This window comes from Periplaneta americana, chromosome 8, assembly GCF_040183065.1.
Source record: "Periplaneta americana isolate PAMFEO1 chromosome 8, P.americana_PAMFEO1_priV1, whole genome shotgun sequence".
In the NCBI taxonomy this organism is placed as follows: domain Eukaryota; kingdom Metazoa; phylum Arthropoda; class Insecta; order Blattodea; family Blattidae; genus Periplaneta; species Periplaneta americana.
The window spans coordinates 134,604,294-134,625,287 of record NC_091124.1 but is presented as its reverse complement, the minus strand read 5'-3'; the positions used below and the strand labels follow the sequence as shown (position 1 = coordinate 134,625,287).

General features: G+C 36.9%; 1 protein-coding gene across 6 annotated transcripts in view; it reads right to left on the bottom strand.

The window, feature by feature from the left end:
* Sras (Ras converting CAAX endopeptidase Sras) overlaps positions 1-20,994 on the bottom strand; it is a 168,787-nt gene that overhangs the window by 35,935 nt on the left and 111,858 nt on the right. For 3 of the 6 annotated variants that reach the window (XM_069833668.1, XM_069833669.1, XM_069833673.1), the window contains one exon: positions 8,332-15,133. The exons of 2 other annotated variants lie outside the window; for them this stretch is intronic. In XM_069833668.1, coding sequence (XP_069689769.1) covers positions 14,928-15,133 — 206 coding nt within the window. In that variant the 3' untranslated portion in view covers positions 8,332-14,927. Of the gene's footprint in view, positions 1-8,331; positions 15,134-20,994 lie in introns of those variants that run through there. One more of the 6 variants, XM_069833672.1, reaches the window with a different exon arrangement.

Sequence of the window (20,994 nt, the reverse complement as noted above, 5' to 3'; positions counted from 1 at the left end):
ATTTAGTACCTAGCGATTACATCTCTTCATGCACATGAAGCGCTTTGACGATGACGAAGAGTTGAAAACCAGCGTCGTAGGTTGGCTTCAGTCGCAGGCAGCCGAATTCTACAATTGCAGAATTTCAAAGCTCGTCAAACGCTATGACAAGTGTCTCAATGTGACTGAAAACTATGTGGATAAATAAACTAGAATGTATACTTTGAAATGTATTGTAACCCAATTCTGTAACGTCATTCACAGGTTTGTAAAAAATAAACGGAAGTTACTTTATGAATAGCCCTCGTATATATCTTTATTGAAATATACCAGTATTTGGTTCACATGACAACTTATACTGTCGCCAAATTTTCATTAACACCAACACCAGTTGTTTCAGTTCATTTGTAACTCAATATATCTGAAAGAGGGGGAAGGTGCGGTAGTATCGCAGTTAAGGTGCAATGCTGCAAGCTGGAAGGTCGCGGGTTCGATTCCTGATGGGGTCATGGATTTTTCCATTGAGCTAATCCTTCCAGCAGCACTATGGCCCTGGGATCAACACAGCCTCTAACAGAAATGAGTACCAGGAACATTTCCTTGGGGATAAAGAGCAGCAGGCATGTACGACTGACATTCTTACTGCCATTAAATGTCAATTGTCTGTAAAGGTGGAAGCCTTAACCTCTCGCCACCCTCTGGTTTGTAATGTGGTTGACTTTATTATATCTGAAAGAGACTGTGTTATGTGTACACTGATACTCAAGTGCCAATGTAGATAGTCTTGGTAAGATTCAGGAAATGAAAGTATGATGATGTTTGGAAAGAATGGACGTCTTCCTCGGAATTACCACAATGAGTTATAAGTATGACTGCTAAAGAAATTTACTACACACAAAGCACTTCATTAGTCTCTTCCTTAGTTCTTTTGCCAGAGGTCCGCAGAAGATGCTCCTTTTTCTACATACATACATACATACATACAATTATTGTATGTGTATGTGTAAATTCATTTTCCGAATGAACAAGCAAGACAAGTTAAATCTTAGTATAAAAAAGTGAAAAAAAAAAAAGGAAAATTATTATGATAATTAATGTAAGCAATATTTAAATATTTTAATAATGTGTGTAAGAAACTTTTAACAACTAGTATGTAAGGTTTGAAACCCAGAACTTCTGCCAATATATAGGGGTTTTCAAAAGTAAGTGGTAACTTTAATTGTTCATATTTTCTTAATCTTAATCTTAAAAATTCTAGCACTGTCACATTACACAAAAAATTAATGTTTTGTATCATCACCCATTGCCATAACTTCATTGTAGATGTTTTGTGTGTGTCCACCATTTTGTTCCTGTACATCCTAAAAAATATTTACTTCTGCAATAAAAACGAAAAGGAAATTTCTTTTTAAATTACTTCAAAGAAATACAGTATATTACTTTTGGAGATAAAAGCTACAAAAGATTAGGGAGACAAATTATTTGTGAATTATAGTATTCTCTGTAATGGCTTTCAGGACCATTCTGCGTTGTTTGGGTAAAGGGAGATAAGTCATAAAAATGAGTTTGGAGATAAATGAAAATTAAACTTCGGACCTGTATCGCAAATAATTTTTTTATTTTTGCACACTCACTCGTATAATTTAATTTGACTTATCCCCTTTTACCCGAACACCACAGCATTGATGACTAGGTTTTTGTATAAAACTGAATTAAGCTAAAATAAGGCTGATTTATAAAGTGTACAAAATCATCATCATCATCATCATCCATACAGGTTATAGTCCCAGAAGGACTGTATTATTATTATTATTATTATTATTATTACTACTACTACTACTACTACTACTACTACTACTACTACTACTACTACTACTACTACTACTACTACTACTACTACTACTACTACTACTACTGTTACTGTTACTATCAGAGGGAAGTCGAATAGGGAGAGAAGTACGACAAGAGTGCCCTTTATCATTTACCCTGTTCAATATCTACTTGGAGGATTTAGTGAAGAACTGTTTTCAGAACATGGGAGGGGTGATAGTAAAAGGAAGAAGAATAAAGTGCATAAGATTTACTGATGATATGGCGTTGTTAGCAGAAGGGGATATAATATTAAGAGATATGCTATTGGAACTAAATGACAGCTGTAAGCAGTATGGGAAGAATATATCTCCAAACAAGAAGAAGACCATGGCTATCAGAAGAAAAATGAAGGTAAACGTGCGAATTCGAAATGATGCAGTAGAACAAGTAGACAGCTTCAAATAGTTGGGGTGTACTAAAAGTAGTAACATGAGCTGCTGCAGGGAAGTAGAAGGAGAATAGCAATGGCAAAGGAAGCAGTTAATAGAAAAAGGAGCATCTTCTGCGGACCTCTGGCAAAAGAACTAAGGAAGAGACTAATGAAGTGCTTTGTGTGGAGTGTGGCACTCTATGTGGCAGAAACATGGATATCATGAGGTGAAGAGAAACGACTGGAAGAAATTGAAATGTGGGGATGATGAAGAATGGAGCTTGTGAATTGGACAGAAAGAATAAGAAATTAAGTTGTACTAGAAAGAGTGAGTAAAGGAATAATAATGCTCCACCTGATCAGAAAGAGAAAAAGAAATTGACTGGGTCACTGGCTGTGAAGAAACTGCCTACCGAAGAATACACTGGAAGGAATGGTGAATGGAAAAAAAGTTCTAGGCAGAAGAAGATATCAGATGATACACAAAATTAAGATATATGAATTGTATGCAAAAACTAAGAAGGTGAAAAATAGGAAAGATCGGAGAATGCTGTGTTTCCAACGAAAGACTTCCCTTGGGCAGAAAACTATAATGAATGAAATGAATAATTATAAATGTTATTTTCACAAAGGAATGTTATTTCAGTTTTCTCTTTTGATTTGTGTGTGTTTGCAGATATGTTCCCTAAATTCATTAATTACATTAAAATATTGAAAGACTAGCAGGTATAGACCATTCAAAGAAAGAAAAAAAAAAAAAAAGAGAAAAAAAGAAGATGGAGGTTTCGAAACCACGATGTTATGTTACTACCTACATGCACCATGATAATATCTTTGAAAAATATTGGAGTGCAAGAGGTGAAATGACTTTATTGTCAAACGCCTGGCATTAGAAAACAAAAAATAACACCTATTAGACCTTGTAAACGCAGCAATTAGCAAAAAAAAAAAAAAATCACACTCAGTAGAACATGAACAAACCCTCCACGTTCAACAAAATAGAATCAAGGTACCGTATTGTAGTAATAGAATGTGTGAGTGCTGCATCATACGAAGTCATCTGAAGTTTCCAATCAGGACTTAGTCTCTGGAGGCTGCTCATTTTTTTCTCTTAGAATGTACTATTAGCAGGCTCTCTTCAATACTGTTGGCTTTTGTACAGAAGATTTGAGTTCATGTTTTGGAACATCAATCTTAGTGTGTGCGATGGAATCCTTTAACTCATCCACTGTCATATGTTTGTTCAAGAACAATCTTTCCTTCAAACAGCCCCACAACCAATAATCTACTGGCAATCTTGCAGAACAAGTTATAGAGAAGTGCCTACTGATAACACGATCACCAGAGCAATCAGAAAAAAAAAAAAACAAGTCGTCATGGTAATGTAAAAAAAATCCCATTTCTTGTACAATAAGCCAGTTGCAGAATTTTTAAGATTGTGTAGAAAATGAAGAAAATATGAAGAATAAATTAAAATCACCTGTTACTTTTGAAAAACCATATATATATATATATCCAAGTCATAACTTCCTTGTGGTTGCTGTTGTTATGTATTTTGTTCTGCCAGTTTCAATAAGACTATCAAGATCAGGATATTATAAATTAAGTATTATTACAATTCACAAGTTGTAGGAAGTCTGAATGTCGTAATGGTTCAAGGCTACCACACTATGTTATAAGTTTTTTGTGTACTTATACACTACAAAGAATATCATTAATAATAATAATTAAATAAATCAGTGATTGATTATTTAAAAAAATAATATAATTAATTACTGTAAGTGTTAAAAGAAAACTCAGAGAAAACTATTATATCGTGAAATCTGTTCAAATCGGAACCTGAGTAATTTCAAATCCTGTCTATTTCCGAATAATTTATTGGTCCCGGCAAAATTTGAATGTGATATGTGTAATTTTTTCCTGAATAAAACGGAAAATGTCCAACACAGAAACTGTCTGCTATTGTTCAAAACGGAAAATAATATTTTGGATGCACTATTTTAATGTGAATTTTATTTTGAAACAGCATGTAATTTCAAGGAATGTACGAAATATGTAGGTCACTAAGATAAAAACAAATTTCTTTGCAAAATTTTAGAGGATGCGAGGGTGTATTGGCCTGGCGGTCATAAGTTTTATTACCCTATTGACTAGGCAGAAGAGTCCCTTCAAAGATTTTCAATGCTTCACACCTGTATACTGTCATATATGGGCAGAGTACAAGTATAGTAACTTTGTGGTAAAAAGAAGTTGCTTAAAAATTTGGTACTATCATTATGTGATGAAGTAAAAGTTATCGAGTTAAAGGTTAATGAGGAACGAAGTATGGGAAATAATGATGAAGTTCAGTTATGGAAAACTCAGGTGTGACACTGAAAAATAAGGACACATCGTGAGTAAGTGGCTTGGGGTCAATAATAGTGACATAAAAAGAAAACAGGAAACAACTGGTTATATGGAAATAAATGAACTGTTGTGGCAGTGGGTTCTTCATGCCTTTTCAAAGACCATGCCAATTTCTAGACCTACTCTGCAGAGCAAACACTTGAACTGGCAAAAAATTACACAAGCCAGAATTCAAGGCTTCTAATGGATGGCTCCTAGTTCAATTAAATAATGTGCAGTGATATACAATATGGTATTATAATATAGTGTTAGATATACTGTAGTATTAAATTTTGTGTGGTTAATACATTTTAATAGTGTTTAATGAGTGAGTTATGATAACATTTATACAGAAAATGAGATTTTCTTTCAAGATGATACACCCATGGAATAAGAGATAGAAAGCTGATTTAATGAGAGTAGTGTTAAATGGAATATCTTGTACTTCTTGCAGTTTGCAGCATGCATATTTTGTGTTTCGTTTATACAAAATATAAGATATTCCATTTTAACTTCACATCTAAAAAATATGGAACCTGCCCACAATGGAAAAAAAAATCAGGACATGTCACTTCCATCTTGAACAGGTTTTACTAAATAATACTGAAAAGAAAAATGAAATACCAGTACTTATCTCAAGTGGAAGTGTAGCAATCTCCAATTTTATATTTGGTTTTGCATATAAATTCTACAGAACAACTATCTCGACTTAAGTTCTCTTAACTTGATGCCTTTATATGGAAATTCCGACATGTTCTTTAAAACAATTTGTTAATTTCACTTCCTCACTCTTCCCCATAAAAACTGTCTATGGCTGACATTCATCATTAGGCCGAAGTTGTGAAATTTATACAGAGTAATTAATGCAATATTTCATCAATAAATAAAGAAATATTAATTATGACCAGATTTACATGAAGAATTAATTAAATAAATAATCAATTAACCATGATGTTTGGAGACAATTACCCAATATGCATTATTAAATGTGTCAAATTACATGTTTACAAGAGCATAGTTGAAACTGAAAGGACAAATGTGGTCATTCATTAAATTTATTAAGGTATATGTACACCTTTACATACAAAAAATTTTGTTTTGCATAATTTTGCTCTGTAAAATTTTTATACAATTGAGAATGGTACCAGAAAGAGAATGAAGTGAACAGATCCCTTGAAATTATGTCTAAATTTTTTATAAAAATTATTTTGTTTATAATTTTGACATACAAATTGAAACTTGATCGCTCATGCAGTTTTTAAGATAGAGCCACATTTTTTTCGCTGTTTTATAGCTAAAACTATTCTTTAGTGCCTGACATAGAGCTATTTTTTTATTTTCATTTACATTAATTAAATATTACCATATATGTAACTTATACCAATATTTTATGTTGCATAAATCATGTAAAAAATCCATAGATAATTATTAACTACAGTATATTAATGTTATTTTACTCATTGTCAGGCACTAGGGGACATTTCAAGCTTCAAAAAGACACCAATATCTTCTTGGTATCACCATATTTGGCTGAGATATCATGTTTAAAAGAATTAAATATTCTTAAATTACTATTTACAGGAAATGAGCCACAAACTTTCAGAGCCTAGAAGACTCCATCATCATATTATGTCACCCCTTAAGCAGCTTCATGTCGGTCCAGTTTCAGCTTCTTTCTGCCTCTCAAATATCTCCTCCTTGTTTTAACTTCAGGTGTTGAATGTTTTTCTTGGTATTTTTGTCCTTATTTTCCATTGATGCAACAAATCCTGCGATGGTTTGTCCCAGGGTTTATGCCCATCCTCCTCAGAATTTTAATTTCTACTTTTCGAGTCTTATTAAAATGATGTACAACATCACTGACACACAAATTTACAGTTTTATGACTAACATTAAAAGATTATAAATTACTTCGTTATGTAAAAACGTGTTTTCAATCTAATGATCATGCCCTGATATCTATGCATCTATTTTGGGATGAGAAAGAAGTTTATTTTACAAGCAATGCTGGACGAGGGGATTGACAGCTACGAGGATCACTCCAAAAGTAATCCACAATATTTATTAAAAAATTACATTTTTATCCTATAGCTTTGATATTTTCATAGAATGTAGATACATCATTCATCAGGAACAATACGTCACTTTTCCACATAATCCCCGCACCTTTCAACTGCCTTATGCCACCTTGGAATGAGGGCCTGTATACCTGCATGATAAAAGTCTGGACCAACACGTCTGAGCCACTCTTTAGTAGAGTGCATGAGGGAGTCATCATCTTCAAACCTCGTTCCTTCAGTTTACCAAAGAGATGGTAATCGCATGGTGCCAGATCAGGACTGTAAAGTGGATGTTTCAGTATTGTCCATCCAAGTTTTCTGATCTGGACTGTGATCTTGTGACTGACATGTTGCCATGCGTTGTCATGCAATAGCAGAACATTCTGCTTCTCCCGATGTGGTCGAACACAACTCTGTCGAACTTGAATTTCTTGAGAGTTGTCGCATAAGCATCAGAATTAATGGTGGTTCCATGTGGTGTAATACCACAAGCAGGAGTCCTTATGAATCGAAAAACATAGTAGCCATAACATTTCCTGTCAAAGGCGCAGTTTTGAATTTCTTTTCTTTGGTGAATTTGCATGATGCCACTCCATTGTCTGCTTCTTTATCTCCGATCAAAATCGTGAAGCCATGTTTCATCTCCTGTCACAATTCTTGCAAGAAATTCATCTCCACCATTCTCATACTGGTCCAAAAGTTCGCTGCACACTATTTTTCTGGTTTCTTTGTGGGCTTCTGTTAAATATCCTCGGAACCCAACTGGCACAAAACTTTTTTAACCTCAACTGTTTCAATATTCTGCACACAATTGCTTCTTCTGTTCCAACTTGGAGTGACAATTCTTTCACTGTTACGTATTTGTCAGCCACAGCCATGTTGTCAGGTCTTCGTGCAATGCAGGGTCTTCAACTGCAAGGAGTATCCCGAATATTGGCATGGCCTCTTTCACAAGGTAATGTGCTTGCCCACCGATTAACCGTACTATGATCAACAGCTGCATCTCCATACACCTTTTTTTAACCTCTTGTGAATATTTCCCACTGTCTCGTTCTCACAGCACAGGAACTCGATAACACCACGTTGCTTCTGACAATGTCAAGTACAGCCATCATGGTGCCACTCACGGGAACGACTTAAATTAAATTTGAATATAAGGGGGTAGGATGTATCTGTGACCTCCATAATTCGCAAAGGTTTAGAATAAAAACTAAATTTTAAAAAATGTTGTACATTACTTTTGGAGTGATCTTCGTAGAAGTGACTGTGGCTGATGATGCAGAATTTTGGAAAATGGGACTTATCTGATAAACCATAAGGCATAAATCGAAAATCTTATATCAGATTATAGGGGAGAAAATTCTCTATTAAAATAGTTATATTTTGAAAATTCTAATTTTTCATCATTTTTTGCGTTTTGTGGGTGTACATATAACTTAACCTACAAAGAATAAAATATCTTCAATTTTCTTGCTTCTAAATACTAATAGGCAAGTTAATTGGCCATGAGATACAATGTATGACCTACATTAGGCAGTTTATCACTTATTGACTAGCTTGAGAACTTCTTAAGCATAAAGAAACAAAATTGTTACTAAACAACCCTCACATACAAACAATCTAGCATGCCTAAATTTCTGTGACATTAAAAGAGTAGTAAACCAATTCACAACCTCACTGTTTTATTTTACATTCTTCTGCAGAATGCAGTACTCCTTTCTTGTTTTCAACCATGATTCTGTACACTCTCATTTTCCCATTCCTTTTATACCTTTACTATTATTACTATCATCTGTAACAGCTCTATTATTTCTTTGAATATAAAACGAACTGTTTGGTTTGTCAGTATGTTTTGTACATTCTCCTATTAGTCCACCACTGTTAGGTACACTTTCTTTGAAACACATACAGTATCTCAAATCTATCTCACGTAAGTTTAACATTCATAAAACAACAGACATATTTATAAATTCATATACTTTAAACAACCGATTTTCTAGAACTTGCATACTATGCAGATTTAAAATTCCATTTGTACAATGCGATTGTAAATCAAAGATCTCCTATAAAACCAAGTATCCTTTATCAGAGGTCTTCAACCTTTAGTAGACAAAAAGCCAAATTAAAAATCAGATAGAAATGTGCTGTGAAAAGTATCCTGAACACTCAGTATTTTCATTAGAAAAAATTAGTTTGTATATAATGAAAATGTATTATTTTTTATTTACAGGGCCACTCAACTAAACAAAATTACCAAGAAACTATGGTTATATAATGAGTGTACACCTGCAGAGAGGTTTTGCTTAGTATGACACCATTTGAAAGGTGATGCAGGTAAGTAATAGCTTGCTTAAAAGAGATTTAGTGCATCAGTTTTCGGCATAAAATCTCGCGACTTATACATTACATTACAGATGTAATTTATTGGCTTAGCTTATAGCAAATACTATGCAATAATAATAATAATGAAAATTTCACGGTAAAAGTGGTGAATGACCCGCCAATGCTATCTAGCAGCAGAGATTGCAAGCAGCAAGGATGACATAACACATAGCGTGGTGAACTGTGATGTGAGATCTGTCCCTCAATAAACACGTGGTGTTTTAAGGATTATTCCCCAATGTTGTTGCACACAATATCAGTTAAATGTGTAATTGTTTGTTCTGTGTTCTGTAAAAACTATGCTTGGCAAAAGATGCTAAATCTTTCTTCAGATTTTCAAAAGATAGAGTTAGGGAGTAGTCATGTACAGTATACCCAATAGAATATTACTTTTCTGTTACAAGATGATGATTATTGTAGTAGTAATAGTAGTGGTGGTAGTAGTGGTAGTGGTAGTGGTAGTGGTAGTAGTAGTAGTAGTAGTAGTAGTAGTAGTAGTAGTAGTAGTAGTACAGTCTATACAGAACAAGAAAGGTATTGACAGTTCTCTGTCGCACACATGGAAAGGGAGCAACGTTGTGAAGTTGTGCGGTAGTGCAGTTCGGCTCTTTGCACCGCCTGTCTGCCGTGTCGGAATTAAGCAACTGACACGAAATCGTGAACTCATAAATTTGTATCATACGGTAGTCTTTGACCAGACTAATATAATAATAATAATAATAATAATAATAATAATAATAATAATAATCATAAAAATAATAATAAACGTATGAATGAATCCGAATATGGTACATAGTGTGTATGAAGCAATAATTTCTCTCCATTAATGGTACATAGTGTGTATGAAGCAATAATTTCTCCCCATTAATACCTTACGACCATTGATTTTTATACTCAAAACCTAAATTCTTTAAGACAGTTTACAGAGAATAAACATTGCTGTGGAAAAGATCCGCATCTCGAAGCGAAGTTTGCAGCTTTTTTAAAGTAGGATGCTTCTCTCGTCAGTAATATAAATGTATATGCTGCCGGATTGCATCCTCCTGAAAGGCATTAAAATTTGTCATCCGCTTTTCCACTTTCCTATTCTTTCCCGGGTTTCAAGTCTGGAAGGTCCTCTTGATCATTCAATTAAAAATTTTCCTTTCCTATTTTGAGAGCCTCTGCAGTACTATTTACCACCTGTTGTACAGGAATAAGAGGCCCGCCATTGTCTATTCTTTCTCGAAATAGTCCTGCACATTACAAACCATTTCTCTCACCTGACTTGTAAGAGGAGCAGCTTTTCTGTTACTTCTAGACCTCTTGCTGTCCCTTGTAGCACTCCTTTCTCCCTTTGAGCCCGTGGTTTGTTTTGTGCCGCTAACTGCAGCGATGACTTGCGACATTGTATAAGTGAAACAACGGACACTATAAATAGTGTTACAAGTACATTCACAACTAATTTTTTTTTAGTTGGTTATTTAACGACGCTGTATAAACTACTAGGACAATTAAATTAAATTTAAAACTAATTCCACTTTCATCAACAACAAAATATCTACGAAAACAATAGCCACGACAGAACACCAATACTTGCTGTAACACAGTAACGAAGAATCAACACTTCCGAGCAAAGCACGTGCTCGCTGCGAAACAGTCGGCAACGTTGGCATGTTGTCATGGTTTCTGATTGGCTAGTTTGTGCAGTTGCCATGGTTATGCTTAGAAGCCGCTGAACTGTCAATACCTTTCTAGTTTTGTATAGACTGTAGTAGTAGTATAATAATAGTTTTTTGTTATTATTATTATTATTATTATTATTATTATTATTATTATTGGCCGGTCGGGTAGCTCAGTTGGTAGAGCAGCTGGCTACAGACTGGAAGGTCCGGGGTTCGATCCCAGGTGGTGACAGGATTTTTCTCGTTGCCAAACTTTCAGAACAGACCTGAGGTTCACTCAGCCTCCTATAAAATTGAGTACTGGGTCTTTCCTGGGGGTAAAAGGCGGTCAGAGCGTGGTGCCGACCACACCACCTCATTCTAGTGCCAAGGTCATGGAAAGCATGGGGCTCTACCTCCATGCCTCCCAAGTGCCTTCATGGCATGTGACGGGGATACCTTTACCTTTTTTTTTACCTTTATTATTATTATTATTATTATTATATTTATACTACTACAGTTATTTGATTATTATTATTAATTTACTACTACAGTAATTTTCTTTTATCTTTTAGATGTGTCATGTCCATATGGGTAAATAAATGTAAAAGACAAGTCCTAAGAGTCCGAGATGAAACACTTAAAATTAGAGGGACAGAGTATGTGTACAAAAATCACAGAATATAATAATAATAATAATAACAATAATAATAATAATAATAATAAAAATAATGGCTTTATTTAACCTGGCAGGGTTAAGGCCATAGGGCCTTCTCTTACACTCAAACAGGAGCAAAACTTGCTTACATAGTTGAACATACAACTGTATCAGATTTAAGTAATTATATATTAGTTTTTTAAGTTTGACGGATATGATTTACATAAAAGGCAGTTAAATAAAATTCAGGCCACTTTGGAGTATGTACTAGACTTCAATAACCATAATTCGAAAAGTCAAGGGTAAGTAAAAATACAGTGTACATTGGAAGTTTCAAATCACCTATAGGCCTGTTAATCTATACTAATAATAAATCTGTAGCCGAAATTTTTCTGGTAATTTTCGATTTTCCAAAAATAATTGGTCCTAACATATATAATTAACCACCCTGAAACCGAAAATCGCTTTTTTGAAATTTTTGTTTGCATATCTGTCTGTCTGTCTCTCTGGATGTTTGTTACCTTTTCATGCGATAATGGCTGAACCGATTTATATGAAAATTGGAATATAAATTAAGTTCGTTGTAACTTAGAATTTAGGCTATATGGCATTCAAAATATTTTATTTAAAAGGGGGGTTATAATGGGGCTTGAATTAAATAAATCAAAATATCTCCTTATTATTAATTTCATGAAAAATATTACATAACAAAAGTTTCTTTAAAAATAATTTCCGATAAGTTTTATTCTATGCAAAATTTTGATAGAACTGATATTTAATGAGATAAATGAGTTTCAAAATTACAATAACAATGCCATCTAAGATGGTGTAATGAAATAAAAAACAAATGACTTCGTCTATAAGAGGCCTTGGACAACAACAATCGAAAGCAATGAAACACAGCCTACAGAGAATGTTTCTGTGTTTATATGAAGTAATATTGGAAGCTAAATTAACCGATTTGTATAATTAATTATTAATTCACCATTGGAAAGTGTGGTTTCTCTAGATGGACATAATGCTATAATGTTATTACAGTAACTTCTGAGTGAATCGAGGACAGGTAAGATTAAAATAGCTTCTTATGCACAGAAAACTTGATAGGCTATTCTGTATATTCGTTTCCTGTATTTTCTAAAATAATTTTTATGACTGAATGAGTGGTCTCTGGACCAAAATGATCGCATTTTAATTATTTTAATACAATTTAAATTAAGTAACATAATAAACGATATATCCTTCTATCAAACACGAATGTTCCCTGGATCAAATGTCCTATTTTAATTATGTAATTACTTTATATTTATTTCCATTGGGTGCAGTGGAGCGCACGGGTACAGCTAGTTTTTAATAAAATTTAACAGCTCCTTCTTCCGAAAATATGATGAAAATCAAAGCACAATGAAAGAACAGTGAAGGTTCCAAAAATACGTATTAGATCTTGCATCATGGATTCTTTGATGTCACACAGAAACAACGGATAATACTGCTATATCATGTAATTAGACAGTACTTTAGCAATGGCATATTCTCTATGTTAACTGAATCAGTTACTAAACTGCATAAATCTACTTTCTTCATAAAAAATGCAATTTCTTGATAGTTTCTCAGTATAAAAAATGGATGTCTTGACTTTTTCGAACCAAATAACATAAAAATATGAATTACTGATTCTGTAAAGAAAGTGAAGTCATGTTTTTTCATAATAAGTGATTCAGGTAGTTATTCGGACAAAATAATTTGCTTAACACTAGAGTTTCAAGACAAACTGTTATTCAAGAAAGGAGATATCGTGGCAGCTAAATTGAATTTTTGCAGTCAGGCATTATAGATGTCTCCTATTTTGATGAAACTGTTAATGATGCCAAAATGTACAGCATATGAATGAAGGAAACATATTGCAAGAAAATGCAAGAGCTTATGTTGGAGCTTAGGTGTATATCAGAGTAAATCACGAAATTTGTCGAAATCTTTCTTCAGATAGTTCAAACGATGATGTAACAACACACATGACAAAAAATAAATAAATAAATACATAAATGGTTTTCCCTAAGAATATTCATCTCCTAAGCCAAAATTATGTTCTGACGTTTTTGAAAACATGAAAATGTTCTTAAAACTAGAATTGATGTAAAAGAGCTAAATAAAATGGTAGTGTCTCTGTTAACATTTCTGTTAGCAGTGACTGTACCAGTAACTTTATTGATAAATCTTTCAATGTGCTAATAAATGTTACATAAAAAATAAGATGGACAACCATATAGCTAGGAAACGAAATAAGTGATGTATGAAAGCTGCTAAAGGCATGCACAACTGAAACGTAATACTTACATTTGAAAATACGAGAATTGTTCATTTCATTTCTACACCAATAATTTTGTAACTTGTTATTAATTTAAAATATTGTGAACAAAGTGACTCCAAATTATACTATTGCTTTATATTTTCTTATTAACATCAAATGCACACCTCTCTGCTTTTCCTTACGTAACCCAGTATGCTGCAAGGAGTGATCGACATTTCAAGCCACTAGATAGCAGCACAGCCACTTTTTGCCGCTGCATGCAATGCTAAACAGGCACGCTTTTCAGTATTACTGTTAGAGAGTATTTGCTTATAGTAAGTGTGGGAACTGTCTACCATCGTCTCTAATGCACATTTCACACACAACTTTTGAAAAGATTTCTAGACATATTCTGGATTTCATTTCTACCAAAAGAACTGAACCCTACACACAGGGTTCATTTCATTCAATTTATGGATGATTGTTGTCTATTGAGGCTTTAGTTTTAAGAATTCGTTGCTTTCCAAGCTCATGTCTTGGATACACTTGCCTGTTGAGTTAGCTTAATGATTTCATTGGAGACTGTTCTATGTCATCGAGTGTTTCTTCAGTTAGAACGCAATTTATGAACCATCTTTTTTCATTTAAAATGAGCCGGTTTCTTCACTTATTTCACTAAATTCTGGATTGCTGAATCAGATGGATGTTGGAACACTTTTTGTACGATTTTTTCGTAATATACGTATCATAAATGAAGATTCACTGTTCTAATGTGTACCAGTACTACTCAGCCACTAACTAAACTCAATTATGCTGAATGGAAGTCAGCTGTATACAAATGCTCTAACCTTAACGTCTCTTAAGTCTGTTATATCTGTCGAGAATATGCAACACAAAATCTTCTCATGCTCCATCCAGGGGAAATGTATATACAATTTCCTCAGCAGTCACATTCAATCTATAATAGTAAAAGGCAGATGGCATTTACCCAAGTGAAACCTGTTTCCTGATGAACACGCTGTATTATGATTTTGTATTATATGAATTGTGTTTCATATTTGGATGAGCCACAAAACAAAAATAACTTTCTATGGTAAAAGGTTGAAGGCCATTACTTTGGATCAATACAATCCTTACATCTGTTTAATTTATTTTGTGCTCTCGTTGCAGGTAATCTTTACAATTATAAAACAAAATAACTGTACTTCTTCATGTTTACGTTTGTTAAAAAAATTATGTACGATCTTCTTGAGCACATATAGTTGCTAATATACTAACTTAATTTCATTAAAGATCAATTGTTTTTCCAAAACAAATGGTTGTCATACAATGCTGGATTAGTTAATGGTGTAAGCAATGCACACCATCCTAACAATCCTATAAAAAAAAGTGATATAAGTATTATTCTTTGAGGATCCTTGTAAGTTAGAATCTCAGCAAAATCTGGAAATCCCATATGATTGCAGAATGCATGTGCTGCGAATGGTGCCACAAAATGGCCTGTAAGAAAACAAATATATAATAAAACAAACAACTCATATCTATTTAATTATCACTTTCATATTTATTTATTTTTTAAATGCATCACCAGAATTCCCCCCCCCCCCCCATGCTTTTTGATCATGTTCAAAATCTCTTCCGAGCCTATTTCTGAAATAATGTTATTATAACAGAGCTTTAATGATACCATGTTATTGTTTAGTCAACTATTCGAAGACAGGTTGGAAGTGATTTTTATGCAATTTCATTCTTTTGTATATTAAGTAATTCATCCTCCTGTAGTGAACACACAACCACATATCTGCAGTGCCTGGGAAAAGTGTCAGTTTCCACAAACCTTTTTTGATAATTTATTGACAACTTACACTGGTTTATGTCGTTTTGATTTTTTTCTGTATGAATTATTGAAATGAGAGAAATACTTATGTCTCTTTTTCTAAAGGAGCAGATGTTCCGTAAGTTGTCAATAAATTATCAAAAAAGGTTTGTAGAAACTGACTTATGTCACTTTTCCCAGGCACTGCAGATATTGTCTCCATCAACTCAAGTCTAAGAAATTAAATCTAACAATTTTTTACAAAATAACTATAGCGGTTTCAGAATAAGAAGGCATATGGCCTAAGCCAATACAGTGCTCGCTGCAGTACACGGTTGACACATGTAAGACGTGAAAGATGGAAAATATCTGCTACAGAGTAGAGTGTGTCATGAGCTGACCTGTTTCCATCATTATGTATTATGTTTAAATACTCTTACTGAAGTTATTTTTATTTCAATTTTCATTATTTAGTTGCTTAAAAAACCAATAGATCTTGAAATAAAGTGACAGATATGTAGATATGTAGTGGACTCTGTTAATGAGGAACAGTGACTTCATTAAAAAAAAATTGAAGTTTGTATTGCACTATCTGGCATATGGAAATTCTCGCCTGAAAAACTGTAAGCAACAAAGTTTGTTCAAATGTCCAAACTTCTTTGTACAGCAATCATGAATTTATTACTCTTCATTTCTCAGGAGGAAAGAAGAGATGGACTATTTTTGTAGGAGCGGACTATGTGTTGTATAACATAAGCATATCTGCCTTCCCATCATTGTGATGGGGGGGGGGGGAGGGAGGATTAACAAAGCTATATTATCAACTAGCTTAAAACCGTTTTCATTCGCCACAATGACAAACAGTTCAAAAGCCAATAGACTCTCAGACCAAAATTTCGAACAGAGACTGAATAATAACCAAATTAGAATTATGAAAAAAAAAAAAGTTACATATTATGAAGTTCATTTGAAAGAAATATTTTTTAAACATTATGTTATATGTTAATTTTTATAAAGTTGATTGTAAACAATAAAAAAAATAAATTTAAAACATGTTAAAACTCATATTTTTACCTTCTTCACATTTCTAATAATTTTATTTATACATCCGCCTGTCTTAACAGGTGACCATATAGGTCCGGAAAACAATTTTAAAAAAGAAATGCATACTGTATATGGAATAGAGAGAAAAACCAATACAGTAGGTACCAATCATAGTACAATATGCAATTTAGAAAGTTTAAAAATTAAACATTATATAAATGATTATGTAAAATGCCTATGGATTTCTTTAAGATATTGTGACGGCCACGTGAGATTCGATCTCACGACTGACGGAGGAAGGGCTAAGTCGGCCGTCGGCGCATCTGCTTTCTGGGGCATGTGCTATGGCGGAGAGGAGAGAGGGGAGAGAGCGACCGCGGCAGAGACGGGAGATATCGAGATTATTCGAGATCGCGAACTCTCCAGAAACTATGGTTTGGTTATAAAAGAGAAGACGCAAGTGAACGTCAGTCAGTCAGTCAGTCAGTCAGTCAGTAAGTCAGTGTTGTTACAGTCAGTGGACAGCAAACCAGCCAGTCTTGTGTACCGGAGTTCGACTTGAGTGTGTGTCCGCAACTGTGTGAGCATCCGAAGACCTGAGTTCGAGTGCAGTGGACCGCAGTTGGAGGGACCTGAGTTCGAAGTCCAGTGGACTGTCTCTAAGGTCTGGGGTTCGAGATACTGTGAACTCGAGTGACTGAGCTAGAAGAACTGTGAACTGAGAACTGACAGTTCTGATTTGTAAATAGTGCTTTGTGAACATTAGTTAAAATTAACAGTTCATTGTTGTTCTCAACAATCCAAGTAAATTGTCATTGTCGTCTGTGGAGTGCAATAACGAATACTGTGATGCGGTGTGGAGAGCAAATCCCATTGTTGACGGGAGTGGAATTAAATTGTAGAAAGTGAAGAGTTATTGTTGTAAGAATAAAACTACATTGTTGTTTAGTACAAAATTTACACTGGTGTCAGAAGTGGGATATTGTTGACACAATGGAGAGCCTACAGTAGATCCTGGAAGCCATCAAGGAAATGAACAAACACATCAGTGAGGTGAAAAGCGACATAAGTGGAGTGAAGAACGACATAAGTGACGTAAAAGCAGAGGTGAAGAACGACATAAGTGACGTAAAAGCAGAAATGAAGAACGACATCAGTGAGGTAAAGAACGACATAAGTGAAGTGAAAACGGAGATGAAAAGTGACATAAGTGAAGTGAAAGGCGACATAAGCGGAGTGAAAGATGACGTCACTACGCAAATTGGAAGCGTTTCGGCCCACGTAGATGGAATTGTCGCCATCGTGAAAGACGAACTTAAGGCCGATTTGGATAAACTAAATCAGAATTTTGCAAGTATAAACGAGACAGTGACCGAACTAAGACAGGATGTAGACCATTTCGACGGCAAAATTCGCGCTCTCCAGCACCGTCAAGAGCAAACGAGTGAGTTGCTGAATAGAAATGCTGAGGAAAACAAGCACATACTCGCATTAATGGACCAACATTCTGAAGAAAACAAGCACATCCTCGCGTTGGTGGATCGCCAGGCTAGAGAACATAAACAGATAGTTGCCGAGGAGGTTCGACAGGCCATGCAAGAAGCAGCAACAGATTTGAGGACTCCATATAGTGGTCCTGCGGAGCCATCGCCTTCAGTCAGACATTCGAACGTCAAGACGCCGAAGTTCGACGGAACGACGTCTTGGGCGATTTTCCGTCGCCAGTTCGAGGCTACCACGGCACATAATGGGTGGACGCCAGCGGAGAAGACTACCCAGCTGCTGACCGTGCTTCAAGGACAGGCGTCGGAGATTCTTCACAGCGTGCCGGAAGATGGGACAGCCGCTGAGATTATGGCGGCCTTGGAGGGACGTTATGGTGACCATCAACTTGCGGCAGCATTTAGGACCCAACTTAAAACGAGGGTCCAACAGTCAGGTGAGTCCCTACAAGAATTTGCAATGGCGGTGGAACAACTGGCCCATAAGGCCCTCAGGGGTGTACCTACTGACTTCGTCGCTGGAGAAGCGGCCTACACCTTCGGCAGCGGAGTTTGAGACCCCGAAATCAGACAACAGCTACTCTTGGCAGAGCATCGTACCATCAACGCAGCTCTGACGGCGGCCCTCAGGATGGAGGCGGCCAAGTCGGCGGCAGGAGTCTCAACACCGCACTGGATCAGGAGCGTCACGGCAGCCGATGCTGGAGGGTGCCAACCGAAGCCACCCGAGTGGCAGAGACGAGGAGCGCCCACCTGCTGGTCCTGTGGCAGATCTGGACACTTGAGAAGGGACTATGACCAATCTGGCCACAGGCAGAAGGGAGAGGTGGCCGACGTCGAGGAGCGCCAACAGTCAACGGAGCGGCGAAGACGACGGGCGCCCACCTGCTGGTCCTGCGGCAGACCGGGACACTTGAGGAAGGACTGCGACCGATCTAGCGACTGACGGGAGAGAGAGGCGGCCGACGTCGAGGGAAGCCAACAGTCACTGGAGCGGCGGAGACGACGGGCGCCCACCTGCTGGTCCTGCGGGAGACCGGGGCACCTAAGGAGGGACTGCGACCGCTCTGGCCACCGGCAGGAGAGAGAGGTGGCTGACACCGAGAGGAGCCAACAGTCGCCTGAGCAACGGGGACGATGGGTCCCCACCTGCTGGTCCTGCGGTGAACCTGGGCACTTGCGGAGGAGTTGCGACCAACCTGGCTACAGTCAGGAGAGAGAGGGGACCGATGCTAGGAGGAGCACGTTGGCGCCATCATCACCATCCCCTCGACTCGTCCTGAAACCGGTCAACAGAAGATGCGACGATGGGCTGATTGCTGAAGGACGGATAAAATGTCGTCCATGCAGAGTACTGGTGGACACTGGGGCGATGCTCACTATCGCCAGACCAGACGTCGTGCATGGCCTACCTGGGAGGACGCCGCTGCGCCAATACGAGCTACGGACTGCTTCAGGCGAGAGCTTGCCCATCCAGAGAGAAGTCTTCCTGGATCTGACCTTAGGGAAGAGGGAACTGGAGATGTGGGTGTTCGTCGCCAACATCACCGAGGACGTCGTCCTGGGACTCGACGCCATGTGGTTACTCGATGCGACGGTGGATGTTTGGCGCCGTATACTCCGTCTTGGTCGGGATGAAGTGTTCCTGATGGACGCCGAAGACCAACCCGTGGCCAGCGAGCTCTCCTTGGAGGGCTAAGTGGAAAAGTAAGATGGCGCCCACGCAGTACGAGTATCGCTGCCCAGCCAAGCTCAGGATGGGGTGGCACCACCATAACAAGGGAGCAGCCGGAGGACCCCAAACGTTGGACTGACTAGCTGCCTACCAAGGGACTGTCTGGAGTGGCCAGTCCTAAGGAGGGAGCAATGTGACGGCCACGTGGATTCGATCTCACGACCGACGGAGGAAGGGCTAAGTCGGCCGTGTTTTGGGCGGGTTGCGCGCGCATCTGCTTCCTGGGGCATGTGCTATGGCGGAGAGAGAGGGGAGAGAGCGACCGCGGCAGAGACGGGAGATATCGAGATTATTCGAGATCGCGAACTCTCCAGAAACTATGGTTTGGTTATAAAAGAGAAGACGCAAGTGAACGTCAGTCAGTCAGTCAGTCAGTCAGTCAGTCAGTCAGTCAGTAAGTCAGTGTTGTTACAGTCAGTGGACAGCAAACCAGCCAGTCTTGTGTACCGGAGTTCGACTTGAGTGTGTGTCCGCAACTGTGTGAGCATCTGAAGACCTGAGTTCGAGTGCAGTGGACCGCAGTTGGAGGGTCCTGAGTTCGAAGTCCAGTGGACTGTCTCTAAGGTCTGGGGTTCGAGATACTGTGAACTCGAGTGACTGAGCTAGAAGAACTGTGAACTGGGAACTGACAGTTCTGATTTGTAAATAGTGCTTTGTGAACATTAGTTAAAATTAACAGTTCATTGTTGTTCTCAACAATCCAAGTAAATTGTCATTGTCGTCTGTGGAGTGCAATAACGAATACTGTGTTGCGGTTTGGAGAGCAAATCCCATTGTTGACGGGAGTGGAATTAAATTGTAGAAAGTGAAGAGTTATTGTTGTAAGAATAAAACTAAATTGTTGTTTAGTACAAAATTTACAATATTTAAACAAACATTTTAATATCTTGGGATGTCATATCATATTGTTTTAAAATGTCAGTAGTATATTTATATGCCGATCCGCAGGCACCCAAAAGCAAACCCCTCACCTCCCATGTGTAATCAATTGTATTATATCTCTCACTCAAGTGAGGAACACATGGGTGGTAAATGACGTTTTTCTTGATCAACCACTACGGCTTGAGATACATCCTTTTCGAACCGTACAGTTGGGTCCAATATTACTGCCTTCTTCTTCTGTCTATTAAGAGCAACTATATCTGCTCGTCTGTTACTGCCATCCTCAGATATACAATGTACTTCTTCATGTATTTCAAGATTTTTATTTTTCCTTAAATGTGAGGCAATATAAGAGCAAATACTATGATGACGTATATTGCGC